A 16,725-nucleotide genomic window follows, 5' to 3' on the forward strand; every position below is an offset into this window, starting at 1 on the left:
GGGGACAGGTTTACGTAGACATAAGAACAGAGACAGGGACAGAGGTATGAGGGGGGTAAACACAGGGGACAGGTTTACGTAGACATAAGAACAGGTAGAGAGGTATGAGGGGGGTAAGCACAGGGGACAGGTTTACGTAGACATAAGAACAGAGACAGGGACAGAGGTATGAGGGGGGTAAACACAGGGGACAGGTTTACGTAGACATAAGAACAGAGACAGGGACAGGGACAGAGACAGGGACAGAGACAGAGGTATGAGGGGGGGTACATGGACTCCCTCATGACACCCACCTGAGTCTAGCAGCAGACGAACCACATCCATCTTCCCATAAAGAGCTGCCTCGTGGAGAGCGCTACCATTCTCCGTCTGAGAGAGAGCGTGAGAGAGTGAGTTTGAGAGAGTGAGAGAGAGAGTAAGAGAAGGAGACCGAATAATAGAAGACAAGAGAGGGGAGAGTGATGTGGAAGAGAGAAAGAAAACATTTATTATAAGACATCGCCCAAAAAACTCTTTGTACACCGAGTCGCATGGTGGAAACAGCAGTTTCCTCCCTCTCCATATGGCCTGGATGCTTGTGGCATTAGGCCCTGCAGAATACATTCGTCTATTGGTGGCATGATGCAATGCAGAGAAACAGTGGACATCAACTTGTGGGCGCCATCTTGGATTTGCATAGTTGTCAAAGATTTAGTGTACAGTAACTGTGATTACTTAGACAAGCACTTTAAAAACACAGAGACACACACACTGGATCTCTCACACTAACACCCAGCCAGGCTCCTGCCTTGTGCACACACACTATACCTCGTCTTTCCTCTATCCCCACGATATTACCAACACAGCCAGGAAAGACCCCAAAAATCCAACACATCGACCAATCAAAACCCAGAACTGCTCCTCCTGTGTTCCCGCACACCCAATCCAGGTGAGTCTGACTGACCCTTACAGTTCAAAGGTCAAAGCATGCCAATGAAAGGGCATCTGATCATCCAATAGCACACAATCTAGAAGACCAGGTCAAAAACAGGAAGGTAAAAAGATCCAAATCGAGAAAAGACAGAAAGCTTCACAACCCACGGTGACATGGAACTAGAGGTGACTGGGCGATGAGTTTGGAGGGAGCACACACACATACATCGAGGGACAGGAAACCAAACCGGCAGACCCTCCCCTACTTCCCCCCTCAAACCCCTTCCTGTGTCGTTTCCAATGGCGATTAGTTGGTGATGTCACTGGAAAATGAGGAAATCGATTCAAAGAAGACGGACTTCCTATCTGTTTGACTGGAGACTGAGGGGGGGTTTGTTTTGGTGTTGGGCCTTTCTTTTGTTTTTCTTTTAGCACATTTTCTCCCATTGCCAGTTACGACCTTGTCTCGTGGCTGCAACTCCGAAACATGACCCACCTAGACGTGTCTCGTGGCTGCAACTCCGAAACATGACCCACCTAGACGTGTCTCGTGGCTGCAACTCCGAAACTTGACCCACCTAGACGTGTCTCGTGGCTGCAACTCCGAAACATGACCCACCTAGACGTGTCTCGTGGCTGCAACTCCGAAACTTGACCCACCTAGACGTGTCTCGTGGCTGCAACTCCGAAACATGACCCACCTAGACGTGTCTCGTCGCTGCAACTCCGAAACATGACCCACCTAGACGTGTCTCGTGGCTGCAACTCCGAAACATGACCCACCTAGACGTGTCTCGTGGCTGCAACTCCGAAACATGGCCCACCTAGATGTGTCTCGTGGCTGCAACTCCGAAACATGGCCCACCTAGACGTGTCTCGTGGCTGCAACTCCGAAACATGACCCACCTAGACGTGTCTCGTGGCTGCAACTCCGAAACATGACCCACCTAGACGTGTCTCGTGGCTGCAACTCCGAAACTTGACCCACCTAGACGTGTCTCGTGGCTGCAACTCCGAAACATGACCCACCTAGACGTGTCTCGTGGCTGCAACTCCGAAACTTGACCCACCTAGACGTGTCTCGTGGCTGCAACTCCGAAACATGACCCACCTAGACGTGTCTCGGCTGCAACTCCGAAACATGACCCACCTAGACGTGTCTCGTGGCTGCAACTCCGAAACATGACCCACCTAGACGTGTCTCGTGGCTGCAACTCCGAAACATGGCCCACCTAGACGTGTCTCGTGGCTGCAACTCCGAAACATGGCCCACCTAGACGTGTCTCGTGGCTGCAACTCCGAAACATGACCCACCTAGACGTGTCTCGTGTCTGCAACTCCGAAACATGGCCCACCTAGACGTGTCTCGTGGCTGCAACTCCGAAACATGTCCCACCTAGACGTGTCTCGTGGCTGCAACTCCGACACATGACCCACCTAGACGTGTCTCGTGGCTGCAACTCCGAAACATGACCCACCTAGACGTGTCTCGTGGCTGCAACTCCGAAACATGTCCCACCTAGACGTGTCTCGTGGCTGCAACTCCGACACATGACCCACCTAGACGTGTCTCGTGGCTGCAACTCCGAAACATGGCCCACCTAGACGTGTCTCGTGGCTGCAACTCCGAAACATGACCCACCTAGACGTGTCTCGTGTCTGCAACTCCGAAACATGGCCCACCTAGACGTGTCTCGTGGCTGCAACTCCCAAACATGTCCCACCTAATGACGTGTCTCGTGGCTGCAACTCCGACACATGACCCACCAAGACGTGTCTTCGTGGCTGCAACTCCGAAACATGACCCACCTAGACTGTGTCTCGTGGCTGCAACTCCGAAACATGTCCCACCTAGACGTGTCTCGTGGCTGCAACTCCGAAACATGACCCACCTAGACGTGTCTCGTGGCTGCAACTCCGAAACATGACCCACCTAGACGTGTCTCGTGGCTGCAACTCCGAAACATGACCCACCTAGACGTGTCTCGTGGCTGCAACTCCGAAACATGACCCACCTAGACGTGTCTCGTGGCTGCAAACATGACCCACCTAGACGTGTCTCGTGGCTGCAACTCCGAAACATGACCCACCTAGACGTGTCTCGTGGCTGCAACTCCGAAACATGACCCACCTAGACGTGTCTCGTGGCTGCAACTCCGAAACATGACCCACCTAGACGTGTCTCGTGGCTGCAACTCTGAAACATGGCCCACCTAGACGTGTCTCGTGGCTGCAACTCCAGAAACATGACCCACCTAGACGTGTCTCGTGGCTGCAACTCCGAAACATGACCCACCTAGACGTGTCTCGTGGCTGCAACTCAAACATGACCCACCTACGTGTCTCTGGCTGCAACTCCATCTGTGGTGTCTGTGGCTGCCACTCCGAAACATGACCCACCTAGACGTGTCTCGTGGCTGCAACTCCGAAACATGACCCACCTAGACGTGTCTCGTGGCTGCAACTCCGAAACTTGACCCACCTAGACGTGTCTCGTGGCTGCAACTCCGAAACTTGACCCACCTAGACGTGTCTCGTGGCTGCAACTCCGAAACATGACCCACCTAGACGTGTCTCGTGGCTGCAACTCCGAAACATGACCCACCTAGACGTGTCTCGTGGCTGCAACTCCGAAACTTGACCCACCTAGACGTGTCTCGTGGCTGCAACTCCGAAACATGACCCACCTAGACGTGTCTCGTGGCTGCAACTCCGAAACATGGCCCACCTAGACGTGTCTCGTGGCTGCAACTCCGAAACTTGACCCACCTAGACGTGTCTCGTGGCTGCAACTCCGAAACATGACCCACCTAGACGTGTCTCGTGGCTGCAACTCCGAAACATGACCCACCTAGACGTGTCTCGTGGCTGCAACTCCGAAACATGACCCACCTAGACGTGTCTCGTCGCTGCAACTCCGAAACATGACCCACCTAGACGTGCTTTTTGAAGTCCCATCAAATGTATTATGAAATAATGACCTTACAGTGACTATCGAGCTTTTTCATGGAAATTCAACAAAAATGTGAACATTCAATTGCCAGAACATTGAAAATATTCCATAGTCTCCATCCAGAGATCTGTATACAATGACGAGACGCATGTCTTCGCCCTAACAACGGGTGTTGTTGTCCCAAAGGCAGGAAGGCAGGAGACAAGTTTAGGTCCAAAATTAACCCATAGAAACGGATTGGGCATATTTTGGATAGATTTTTGCGAGAGTGAAACCACTTGCTCCTCTCTAAAAAACGGAACTAAAAAGAACTCAAGTAATTGAACTGATGTCGGTAAATTAGTTTAATTACCAGAAAAAAAGTGATTAAATCGCTCAGCACTAGGAGTCACTAGAGCGGTATGAGCCAAGGAAAGCCCACCAGGCCAAACCCTCCCCTATCTAGGACGGTGCTGGGCCACTTGTATGCCGCCCTATGGGGCTTCCAGTCATGGCCGGCTGTGACACAGCTGGGGTTTCGAACCCCAGGCTGTAGCTGTGCCTCAGCACAGTTTATGCAGTGCCTTAGACCGCTGCGCAACTCGGGGCCTTTCAATATAGTTTGACACTCAGTTTCAGATTCACTTTACAGCTTGAAGAAAAGGTGTGTGTCGGGGGGTCTGAATGTGTATGTGTGTGTTTATATCCAGCAGGCTCAACTTTTGCCCTTGGTTCTCTACCTGCCTACAGAGCAGCAGGTCTCTCCATATAGAATCCCCTCATGAGAGGGAGAGAGAGAGAGAGATATCCTCATTCATTATTCATTCAAACGATGGGCTTTAATGTAATTATTTTACTAGGCACTGACACACACTGCTATTTACTCCATCTGTGGGTCTGTATGTTCCTTCCACTCCTTAATGTCAAAGCACAAATCTGACAGTGTGGCTTTGGAGAGAGGCAGAGATAGGAGGGGAGAAGAGAGAGAGAGAAAGGGAGGGAGGGGAGGAGGGAGAGAGAGAGAGAGAGGGGGAGGGGAGGAGAGAGAGAAGGGGAGGGGAGGAAGAGAGAAGGGGAAGAGAGAGGGGAGGGGAGGTAGAGCGAGAGAGGATAGAGCGAGAGAGAGAGGAGAGCTGGGAGGGGTGAAGAGAGAGGGGCAGGGGTGAAGAGAGAGAGGGGTGGGAGTGAAGAGAGAGAGGGGTGGGGGAGAGAGGGGCGGGGGTGAGAGAGAGAGGGGAGGGGTGAAGAGAGCTGGGAGGGGTGAAGAGAGCTGGGAGGGGTGAAGAGAGCTGGGAGGGGTGAAGAGAGCTGGGAGGGGGGGGAAGAGAGAGGGGACGGGTGAAGAGAGAGGGGGCAGGGGTGAAGAGAGAGGGGGGGGGGAAGAGAGAGGGGCGGGTGTGAAGAGAGAGAGGGGCGGGGGTGAAGAGAGAGAGGGGCGGGTGAAGAGAGAGAGGGGCGGGGGTGAAGAGAGAGAGGGGCGGGTGAAGAGAGAGAGGGGCGGGTGAAGAGAGAGAGGGAGAGAGGGCGGGTGAAGAGAGAGAGGGGGGGGGTGAAGAGAGAGAGGGGTGGGTGAAGAGAGAGAGAGAGAGGGGGTAAAGAGAGAGAGGGAGGGTGAAGACAGAGAGGGGGTAAAGAGAGAGAGGGGAGGGTGAAGACAGAGAGGGGTGGGATGAAGAGAGAGAGGGAGGGTGAAGAGAGAGAGGGCGGGGTAAAGAGAGAGAGGGGCGGGGGTAAAGAGAGAGAGGGCGGGATGAAGAGAGAGAGGGGAGGGTGAAGAGAGAGAGAGGCGGGGGGTAAAGAGAGAGAGGGGGGCGGGGGTAAAGAGAGAGAGGGGCGGGAGTAAAGAGAGAGAGGGGCGGGGGTAAAGAGAGAGAGAGGGACGGGGGTAAAGAGAGAGAGAGGGACGGGGGTAAAGAGAGAGAGAGGGACGGGGGTAAAGAGAGAGAGGGGCGGGGTGAAGACAGAGAGGGGCGGGGGTAAAGAGAGAGGGGGGGATGAAAAGAGAGAGGGGGTGAAGACGGGGGGGGGGGTGAAGAGAGAGAGGGCGGGGGTAAAGAGAGAGGGGCGGGATGAAGAGAGAGAGGGGAGGGTGAAGACAGAGAGGGGCGGGGGTAAAGAGAGAGGGGCGGGGGTAAAGAGAGAGAGGGGTGGGGGGGGAAGAAGAGAGAGAGGAAAGGTGGTAAAGAGAGAGAGGAGAGGGGGTAAAGAGAGAGAGGGGAGGGTGAAGAGAGAGAGGGGAGGGTGAAGAGAGAGAGGGAGAGGGGCGGGGGTAAAGAGAGAGAGGGGCGGGATGAAGAGAGAGAGGGGGGGATGAAGAGAGAGAGGGGCGGGTGAAGACAGAGAGGGGGGGGTGAAGACAGAGAGGGAGGGTGAAGACAGAGAGGGGAGGGTGAAGACAGAGAGGGGGTGAAGACAGAGAGGGGCGGGATGAAGAGAGAGAGGGGCGGGATGAAGAGAGAGAGGAGAGGGTGAAGACAGAGAGGGGGGGGTGAAGACAGAGAGGGGCGGGATGAAGAGAGAGAGGGGCGGGATGAAGAGAGAGAGGGGAGGGAGGAAGAGAGAGAGAGGGGAGGGTGAAGACAGAGAGGGGGGGGATGAAGAGAGAGAGGGGAGGGTGAAGACATAGAGGGGAGGGTGAAGCCAGAGAGGAGAGGGTGAAGAGAGAGAGGGGCGGGGGTAAAGAGAGAGAGGGGGCGGGGGGGGGTAAAGAGAGAGAGGGGGGGGGTAAAGAGAGGGGGGAAGGAAGAGGGGCGGGGGTAAAGAGAGAGAGGGGCGGGGGTAAAGAGAGAGAGGGGGCGGGGGTAAAGAGAGAGAGAGGGGCGGGGGTAAAGAGAGAGAGAGGGGCGGGGGGGCGGGGGAAAAGAGAGAGAGAGGGGCGGGGGAAGAGAGAGAGGGGGGGGGGAAGAGAGAGAGGGGCGGGGGTAGAGAGAGAGGGGCGGGGGAAGAGAGAGAGAGGGGCGGGGGATAGAGAGAGAGGGGGGCGGGGGTAGAGAGAGAGGGGCGGGGGGAAGAGAGAGAGGGGCGGGGGGAAGAGAGAGAGGGGCGGGGGAAGAGAGAGAGGGGTGGGGGGAAGACAGAGAGGGGTGGGGGAAGACAGAGAGGGGCAGGGTGAAGACAGAGAGGGGCGGGGGTAAAGAGAGAGAGGGGCGGGGATAAAGAGAGAAGGGCTGGGGTAAAGAGAGAGAGGAGCGGTGGTGTAGAGAGAGAGGGGCGGGGGTAAAGAGAGAGAGGGGAGGGGTGAAGAGAGCTGGGAGGGGTGAAGAGAGGTGGGAGGGGTGAAGAGAGAGGGGCGGGGGGAAGAGAGTGGGGGGGCGGGGGGGAAGAGAGAGGGGGGGGGGAAGAGAGAGAGGGGCGGGGGTAAAGAGAGAGGGGCGGGATGAAGAGAGAGAGGGGAGGGTGAAGACAGAGAGGGGGAGGGGGTGAAGACAGAGAGGGGCGGGGTGAAGACAGAGAGGGACGGGGGTAAAGACAGAGAGGGGCGGGGGTGAAGAGAGCTGAGGGGCGGGGGTAGAGAGAGAGGGGCGGGGGATAGAGAGAGAGGGGGGGGGTAGAGAGAGAGGGGCGGGGGGAAGAGAGAGAGGGGCGGGGGAAGAGAGAGGGGGTGGGGGGAAGACAGAGAGGGGCAGGGTGAAGACAGAGAGGGGGCGGGGGTAAAGAGAGAGAGGGGCGGGGATAAAGAGAGAAGGGCTGGGGTAAAGAGAGAGAGGAGCGGTGGTGTAGAGAGAGAGGGGTAAAGAGAGAGAGGGAGGGGTGAAGAGAGCTGGGAGGGGTGAAGAGAGGTGGGAGGGGTGAAGAGAGAGGGGCGGGGGGAAGAGAGTGGGGGCGGGGGGAAGAGAGAGGGGCGGGGGGAAGAGAGAGAGGGGCGGGGGTAAAGAGAGAGGGGCGGGATGAAGAGAGAGAGGGGAGGGTGAAGACAGAGAGGGGCGGGGTGAAGACAGAGAGGGGCGGGGTGAAGACAGAGAGGGGCGGGGGAAGACAGAGAGGGGCGGGGTGAAGACAGAGAGGGGCGGGGTGAAGACAGAGAGGGGCGGGGTGAAGACAGAGAGGGGCGGGGGTGAAGAGAGCTGGGAGGGGTGAAGAGAGCTGGGAGGGGTGAAAAGAGCTGGGAGGGGTGAAGAGAGAGGGGCGGGGTGGGGGGGTGAAGAGAGAGAGGGAGGGGGTAAAGAGAGAGAAGGAGGGGAGGGGTGAAGAGAGCTGGGAGGGTGAAGAGAGAGCGGGGGTAAAGAGAGGGGGCGGGGGTAAAGAGAGAGAGGGGCGGGGGTAAAGAGAGAGAGGACAGAGCGGGGGAACAGAGAGGGGTGGGGGTAAAGAGAGAGAGGGGCGGGGGTAAAGAGAGAGAGGGGCGGGGGTAAAGAGAGAGAGGGGCGGGGGTAAAGAGAGAGAGAAGAGAGGGGGGGGGTAAAGAGAGAGAGAGGGGGGAGGGGTAAAGAGAGAGAGAGGGGCGGGGGTAAAGAGAGAAAGAGAGGGTGGGGGGGAAAGAGAGAGAGGGGGGGGGTAAGAGAGAGAGGGGAGAGGGGCGGGGGAAGAGAGAGAGGGGCGGGGGGTAGAGAGAGAGAGGGGGGGGGGGATGAAGAGAGAGGGGGTGAGAGAGGGGGGGGGGTAGAGAGAGGGGCGGGGGGGAAGGTGGGGGGGGCGGAGAGAGAGGGGCGGGGGGGAAGAGAGAGAGGGGGGGGGAAGAGAGAGAGGGGGGGGTGGGGGGAAGACAGAGAGGGGCAGGGTGAAGACAGAGAGGGGCGGGGGTAAAGAGAGAGAGGGGCGGGGATAAAGAGAGAAGGGCTGGGGTAAAGAGAGAGAGGAGCGGTGGTGTAGAGAGAGAGGGGCGGGGGTAAAGAGAGAGAGGGGGGGTGAAGAGAGCTGGGAGGGGTGAAGAGAGGTGGGAGGGGTGAAGAGAGAGGGGGGGGGGAAGAGAGAGGGGCGGGGGGAAGAGAGAGGGGCGGGGGGGGAAGAGAGAGAGGGGCGGGGGTAAAGAGAGAGGGGCGGGATGAAGAGAGAGAGGGGGGGTGAAGACAGAGAGGGGCGGGGTGAAGACAGAGAGGGGCGGGGGTAAAGAGAGAAGGGCTGGGGTAAAGAGAGAGAGGGAGCGGTGGTGAGAGAGAGAGGGGCGGGGGTAAAGAGAGAGGGGAGGGGTGAAGAGAGCTGGGAGGGGTGAAGAGAGGTGGGAGGGGTGAAGAGAGAGGGGGGGTGAAGAGAGGGGGGGAAGAGAGTGGGGGGGGGGAGGGGCGGGGGGGAAGAGAGAGGGGCGGGGGAAGAGAGAGAGGGGCGGGGGTAAAGAGAGAGGGGCGGGATGAAGAGAGAGAGGGGAGAGGGGGTGAAGACAGAGAGGGGCGGGGTGAAGACAGAGAGGGGCGGGGTGAAGACAGAGAGGGGCGGGGTGAAGACAGAGAGGGGCGGGGTGAAGACAGAGAGGGGCGGGGTGAAGACAGAGAGGGCGGGGAAGACAGAGAGGGTCGGGGTGAAGAGAGCTGGGAGGGGTGAAGAGAGCTGGGAGGGGTGAAAAGAGCTGGGAGGGGTGAAGAGAGAGCGGGGGGAAGAGAGAAGGGCGGGGGTGAAGAGAGAGAGGAGAGGGGGTAAAGAGAGAGAGGGAGGGGTGAAGAGAGCTGGGAGGGGTGAAGAGAGCTGGGAGGGGTGAAGAGAGAGCGGCAGGGGGAAGACAGAGGGGGTAAAGAGAGAGAGGGGCGGGGGGGTAAAGAGAGAGAGGGGCGGGGGTAAAGAGAGAGAGAGGGAGGGGGGTAAAGAGAGAGGGGGAAGACGGGGGTAAAGAGAGAGAGAGGGGCGGGGGTAAAGAGAGAGAGAGGGGCGGGGGTAAAGAGAGAGAGAGGGGTGGGGGTAAAGAGAGAGAGGGGCGGGGAAGAGAGAGAGGGGGCGGGGGGAAGAGAGAGAGGGGGGCGGGGGGTAGAGAGAGAGGGGGGGGGGGGGGGAGAGAGAGGGGCGGGGGTAGAGAGAGAGAGGGGCGGGGGAAGAGAGAGAGGGGGCGGGGGAAGAGAGAGAGGGGCGGGGGAAGAGAGAGAGGGGGGTGGGGGAAGACAGAGAGGGGCAGGGTGAAGACAGAGAGGGGCGGGGGTAAAGAGAGAGAGGGGCGGGGATAAAGAGAGAAGGGCTGGGGTAAAGAGAGAGAGGAGCGGTGGTGTAGAGAGAGAGGGGCGGGGGTAAAGAGAGAGAGGGGAGGGGTGAAGAGAGCTGGGAGGGGTGAAGAGAGGTGGGAGGGGTGAAGAGAGAGGGGCGGGGGAAGAGAGTGGGGGGGGGGGGAAGAGAGAGAGGGCGGGGGGAAGAGAGAGAGGGGCGGGGGTAAAGAGAGAGGGGGGGGGGTGAAGAGAGAGAGGGGAGGGTGAAGACAGAGAGGGGCGGGGTGAAGACAGAGAGGGGCGGGGGTAAAGAGAGAAGGGGCGGGGATAAAGAGAGAGGGCTGGGGTAAAGAGAGAGAGGGGCGGGGGTGTAGAGAGAGAGGGGGGCGGGGGTAAAGAGAGAGAGGGGGAGGGGTGAAGAGAGCTGGGAGGGGTGAAGAGAGAGAGGGGAGAGGGCGGGGTGAAGACAGAGAGGGGCGGGGTGAAGACAGAGAGGGACGGGGTGAAGACAGAGAGGGACGGGGGTAAAGACAGAGAGGGGCGGGGTGAAGACAGAGAGGGGCGGGGGTGAAGACAGAGAGGGGCGGGGTGAAGACAGAGAGGGGCGGGGTGAAGACAGAGAGGGGCGGGGGTGAAGACAGAGAGGGGCGGGGTGAAGACAGAGAGGGACGGGGGTAAAGACAGAGAGGGGCGGGGGTGAAGAGAGCTGGGAGGGGTGAAGAGAGCTGGGAGGGGTGAAAAGAGCTGGGAGGGGTGAAGAGAGAGAAGAGAGGAGGAGGGGGGGAAAGAGAGAGAGGGGAGGGGTGAAGAGAGCTGGGAGGGGAAGACAGAAGAGAGCTGGGAGGGGTGAAGAGAGAGCGGCAGGGGGCGGGGGTAAAGAGAGAGAGGGGAGAGGGGGGTAAAGAGAGAGAGGGGTGGGGGTAAAGAGAGAGAGGGGCGGGGGTAAAGAGAGAGAGAGGGCGGGGGTAAAGAGAGAGAGGGGCGGGGGTAAAGAGAGAGAGAGGGGCGGGGGTAAAGAGAGAGAGAGGGGTGGGGGTAAAGAGAGAGAGGGGCGGGGGTAAGAGAGAGAGGGGCGGGGGTAGAGAGAGAGGGGCGGGGGTAGAGAGAGAGGGGCGGGGGGTAGAGAGAGAGGGGCGGGGGATAGAGAGAGAGGGGCGGGGGGTAGAGAGAGAGGGGCGGGGGAAGAGAGAGAGGGGCGGGGGAAGAGAGAGAGGGGTGGGGGGAAGACAGAGAGGGGCGGGGGTAAAGAGAGAGAGGGGCGGGGGATAAAGAGAGAAGGGCTGGGGTAAAGAGAGAGAGGAGCGGTGGTGTAGAGAGAGAGGAGCGGTGGTGTAGAGAGAGAGGGGCGGGGGTAAAGAGAGAGAGGGGAGGGGTGAAGAGAGCTGGGAGGGGTGAAGAGAGGTGGGAGGGGTGAAGAGAGAGGGGCGGGGGGGAAGAGAGTGGGGCGGGGGGGAAGAGAGAGGGGCGGGGGGGAAGAGAGAGGGGCGGGGGGTAAAGAGAGAGGGGCGGGATGAAGAGAGAGAGGGGAGGGTGAAGACAGAGAGGGGCGGGGTGAAGACAGAGAGGGGCGGGGGTGAAGACAGAGAGGGGCGGGGGTGAAGACAGAGAGGGGCGGGGTGAAGACAGAGAGGGACGGGGGTAAAGACAGAGAGGGGCGGGGGTAAAGAGAGAGAGGGGCGGGGGTAAAGAGAGAGGGGGCGGGGGTGAAGAGAGAGAGGAGGGGGGTAAAGAGAGAGAGGGGAGGGGTGAAGAGAGCTGGGAGGGGTGAAGAGAGCTGGGAGGGGGGAAAAGAGCTGGGAGGGGTGAAGAGAGAGCGGGTGAAGACGGGGGGCGAAGAGAGAGAGGAGAGGGGGTAAAGAGAGAGAGAGGAGGGGGTGAAGAGAGCTGGGAGGGGTGAAGAGAGCTGGGAGGGGTGAAGAGAGCTGGGAGGGGTGAAGAGAGCTGGGAGGGGTGAAGAGAGAGCGGCAGGGGGCGGGGGTAAAGAGAGAGGGGGTGGGGGTAAAGAGAGAGAGGGGCGGGGGTAAAGAGAGAGAGGGGCGGGGGTAAAGAGAGAGAGGGGGAGGTGAAGACAGAGAGGGGCGGGGTAAAGAGAGAGAGGGGCGGGATGAAGAGAGAGAGGGGCGGGGGGGAAGAGAGAGAGGGGCGGGGGAAAGAGAGAGGGGCGGGATGAAGAGAGAGAGGGAGGGTGAAGACAGAGAGGGGCGGGGTGAAGACAGAGAGGGGCAGGGTGGGGGGGGCGGGGAGAGAGAGGGGGCGGGGTGAAGGGGGGGCGGGGTGAAGTTTCAACTGTTCTGCCTTAAAGATTATTTGACCATGCTGGTCATTTATGAACATTTGAACATCTTGGTCATTTTCTGTTATAATCTCTACCCGGCACAGCCAGAAGAGGACTGGCCACCCCACATAGCCCGGTTCCTCTCTAGGTTTCTTCCTAGGTTTTGGCCTTTCTAGGGAGTTTTTCCTAGCCACCGTGCTTTTACACCTGCATTGTTTGCTGTTTGGGGTTTTAGGCTGGGTTTCTGTACAGCACTTTGAGATATCAGCTGATGGACGAAGGGCTATATAAATAAATTTGATTTGATTTGATTTGAAGAGAGAGAGGAGAGGGGGTAAAGAGAGAGAGGGGAGGGTGAAGACAGAGAGGGGAGGGTGAAGACAGAAAGGGGAGGGTGAAGACAGAGAGGGGAGGGTGAAGACAGAGAGGGGAGGGTGAAGAGAGAGAGGGGAGGGTGAAGCCAGAGAGGAGAGGGTGAAGAGAGAGAGGGGGTGAAGAGAGCGGGGGGGGAAAGAAGAGAGAGGAGGAGAGGGGGGGGGTAAAGAGAGAGAGGGGGCGGGGGTAAAGAGAGAGAGGGGCGGGGGTAAAGAGAGAGAGGGGCGGGGGAAAGAGAGAGAGGGGCGGGGGTAAAGAGAGAGAGAGGGGCGGGGGTAAAGAGAGAGAGAGGGCGGGAGAGAGAGAGGGGTGGGGGGTAAAGAGAGAGAGGGGCGGGGGAAGAGAGAGAGGGGCGGGGGGAAGAGAGAGAGGGGCGGGGGGAAGAGAGAGAGAGGGGGGGGGGAGAGAGAGAGAGGGGGGCGGGGGAGAAGAGAGAGAGAGGGGCGGGGGGAGGGGCGGGGGTAGAGAGAGAGGGCGGGGGGAGAGAAGGGCTAGAGAGAGAGGGGCGGGGGGAGGGTAGAGAGAGAGGGGCGGGGGGTGAAGAGAGAGAGGGGTGAAGGGGGGGAGAGAGAGGGGCGGGGGAAGAGAGAGAGGGGGGGGGGAAGACAGAGAGGGGCAGGGGTGAAGACAGAGAGGGGGGGGTGAAGACAGAGAGGGGCGGGGGTGAAGACAGAGAGGGGCGGGGTGAAGACAGAGAGGGACGGGGGTAAAGAGAGAGAGGGGCGGGGGTAAAGAGAGAGAGGGGCGGGGGTGAAGAGAGAGAGGAGAGGGGGTAAAGAGAGAGAGGGAGGGGTGAAGAGAGCTGGGAGGGGTGAAGAGAGCTGGGAGGGGTGAAAAGAGCTGGGAGGGGGGCGGAAGAGAGAGCGGGGCGGGGGTGAAGAGAGAGAGGGGGTAAAGAGAGAGAGGGGAGGGGTAAGAGAGCTGGGAGGAGAGGGGGGGGTAAAGAGAGAGAGGGGGCGGAGGTAAGAGGAGGGGGGGGGGGGGAAAGAGAGAGAGAGAGGGGGGGGTAAAGAGAGAGAGGGGCGGGGGAAGAGAGAGAGGGGCGGGGGAAGAGAGAGAGGGGGCGGGGTGAAGAGAGAGAGGGGGGGGGGGTAAGAGAGAGGGGCGGGTGAAGAGAGGGGGGTAAGAGAGAGAGGGGGGGGGTAGAGAGAGAGGGGAAGACGGGGGGGGTGAAGAGAGAGAGGGGTGGGGGAAGACAGAGAGGGGAAGACGGGGGGTGAAGACAGAGAGGGGGGGGGTAAAGAGAGAGAGGGGGGGGTAAAGAGAGAGAGAGGGGCGGGGGTAAAGAGAGAGAGAGGGGCGGGGGTAAAGAGAGAGAGAGGGGGGGGGTAAGAGAGAGAGGGGCGGGGGAAGAGAGAGAGGGGCGGGGGTAGAGAGAGAGGGGGCGGGGGATAGAGAGAGAGGGGCGGGGGGGTAGAGAGAGAGGGGCGGGGGGAAGAGAGAGAGGGGCGGGGGAGAGAGAGGGAGAGGGGGGGGAGACAGAGAGGGGCAGGGTGAAGACAGAGAGGGGCGGGGGTAAAGAGAGAGAGGGGCGGGGATAAAGAGAGAAGGGCTGGGGTAAAGAGAGAGAGGAGCGGTGGTGTAGAGAGAGAGGGGCGGGGTAAAGAGAGAGAGGGGAGGGGTGAAGAGAGCTGGGAGGGGTGAAGAGAGGTGGGAGGGGTGAAGAGAGAGGGGACGGGGGGAAGAGAGTGGGGCGGGGGGGAAGAGAGAGGGGCGGGGGGGGGAAGAGAGAGAGGGGGGGGGTAAAGAGAGGGGGCGGGATGAAGAGAGAGAGGGGAGGGTGAAGACAGAGAGGGGCGGGGTGAAGACAGAGAGGGGCGGGGTGAAGACAGAGAGGGGCGGGGTGAAGACAGAGAGGGGCGGGGTGAAGACAGAGAGGGACGGGGTAAAGACAGAGAGGGACGGGGGTAAAGACAGAGAGGGGCGGGGGTAAAGAGAGAGAGGGGCGGGGGTAAAGAGAGAGAGGGGCGGGGGTGAAGAGAGAGAGGAGAGGGGGTAAAGAGAGAGAGGGGAGGGGTGAAGAGAGCTGGGAGGGGTGAAGAGAGCTGGGAGGGGTGAAAAGAGCTGGGAGGGGTGAAGAGAGAGCGGGGCGGGGGTGAAGAGAGAGAGGAGAGGGGGTAAAGAGAGAGAGGGGAGGGGTGAAGAGAGCTGGGAGGGGTGAAGAGAGCTGGGAGGGGGGGGTGAAGAGAGAGCGGCAGGGGGGCGGGGGTAAAGAGAGAGAGGGGCGGGGGTAAAGAGAGAGAGGGGCGGGGGTAAAGAGAGAGAGGGGCGGGGGTAAAGAGAGAGAGGGGGCGAGGTGAAGACAGAGAGGGGCGGGGGTAAAGAGAGGGGGGGGGATGAAGAGAGAGAGGGGCGGGGGAGAGAGAGAGGGGGGAGAGAGAGAGGGGGCGGGGGTAAAGAGAGAGGGGCGGGGGAAGGGATGAAGAGAGAGAGGGGAGGGTGAAGACAGAGAGGGGGGGGTAAAGAGAGAGGGGGCGGGGGTAAAGAGAGAAGGGCTGAGAGAGAGGAGCGGTGGTGTAGAGAGAGAGGGGCGGGGGTAAAGAGAGAGGGGGGGGTAAGAGAGCTGGGAGGGAGGGGAGGGGTGAAGAGAGAGGGGTGGGGAAGAAGAGAGAGAGGGGCGGGTGAAGAGAGAGAGGGGGCGGGGTATAGAGAGAGGGGGATGAAGAGAGAAGAGGAGGGTGAAGACAGAGGGGCGGGGTGAAGACAGAGAGGGGGGGTGAAGACAGAGGGGGCGGGGTGAAGACAGAGAGGGACGGGGGTAAAGACAGAGAGGGGCGGGGGTAAAGAGAGAGAGGGGCGGGGGGTAAGAGAGAGAGGGGCGGGGGTGAAGAGAGAGAGAGAGAGAGAGGGGAGGGTGAAGAGAGAGAAGAGAGGGGAGGGGTGAAAAGAGGGGAGGGGTGAAGAGAGAGAGGGGGGATGAAGAGAGAGAGGGGGGGGTAAAGAGAGAGAGGGAGGGGTGAAGAGAGCTGGGAGGGGTGAAGAGAGCTGGGAGGGTGAAGAGAGAGAGGGGGCGGGGTAAAGAAGAGAGGGGCGGGGTAAAGAGAGAGAGGGGCGGGGGTAAAGAGAGAGAGGGGCGGGGGTAAAGGGAGAGGGTGAAAGACAGAGAGGGGGGGTAAAGGGATGAAGAGAGAGAGGGGCGGGATGAAGAGAGAGAGGGGCAGGATGAAGAAAGAAAGGGGCAGGGGGGCGGGGTGAAGACAGAGAGGGGCAGGGGTAGAGAGAGAGGGGGGGATGAAAAGAGAAAGAGAGAGGGAGGGTGAAGACAGAGAGATGAAGGGGAGGGTGAAGAGAGAGAGGGGAGGGGGTGAAGAGAGATGAAGAGGGAGGGATGAAGAGAGAAAGAGAGGAGGGGGATTAAGAGAGAGAGGGGCGGGATTAAGAGAGAGAGGGGGAGGGTGAAGAGAGAGAGAGGGGAGGGTGAAGAGAGAGAGGGGTGGGATGAAGAGAGAGAGGGGCGGGATGAAGAGAGAGAGGGGCAGGATGAAGAAAGAAAGGGGCAGGGGTAAAGAGAGTGGGGCAGGGGTAGAGAGAGAGGGGGTGGGATGAAAAGAGAGAGGGGCGGGATGAAGAGAGAGAGGGAGGGGAGGAGAGAGAGAAGGGGAGGAGAGAGAGAAGGGGAGGGGAGGAGAGAGAGAAGGGGAGGGGAGGAGAGAGAAGGGGAGGGGAGGAGAGAGAGAAGGGGAATGGGTGAAGAGAGAGAGGGAAGTGTGAAGAGTGTGAGGGGCGGGGGTGAAGAGAGAAGAGGGTGTATGAACTCAGGAACACCCCGTACTACTCTCATCCTTGTCGTTCCCCATCAATAATTAACTTATTTCAATAACCACATCATTCTACACCCCCCCACACACACACACACACGTTCTATATCTTAAGCAATCACACACACAAAGTACCATACTGTATGTATGAAGACAACACACACACCTCAAACTCATCCTTGACATACTCCGACCGCCCCTCACAAACACACACAAACTGTGCGTTACTGTGTTCTGCGAATATTACCGCAAAACCATATTCAGAAAGAGGTTGAAGAGAAGGAAGATTGTCCTCAGATACTGTACCAACTCATTAAAAACACAGGAGACAGGCTTGAAACATTCATTACAAGGAGGGAGTGTATCTTGAGCTAAAGAGACAGTCAGATTTACTGGAGCAGCATCTGCAGG

General features: G+C 59.5%; 1 protein-coding gene across 1 annotated transcript in view; it reads right to left on the bottom strand.

Moving 5' to 3' along the window:
* Positions 1-16,725, bottom strand: part of LOC124013588 (ankyrin repeat and sterile alpha motif domain-containing protein 1B-like) — a 474,760-nt gene that overhangs the window by 304,415 nt on the left and 153,620 nt on the right. Inside the window, 1 exon segment of the mRNA XM_046327903.1 lies at positions 294-369. Coding sequence (XP_046183859.1) covers positions 294-369 — 76 coding nt within the window.

The sequence above is a fragment of the Oncorhynchus gorbuscha genome, linkage group LG25 (assembly GCF_021184085.1).
Source record: "Oncorhynchus gorbuscha isolate QuinsamMale2020 ecotype Even-year linkage group LG25, OgorEven_v1.0, whole genome shotgun sequence".
Lineage (NCBI taxonomy): Eukaryota > Metazoa > Chordata > Actinopteri > Salmoniformes > Salmonidae > Oncorhynchus > Oncorhynchus gorbuscha.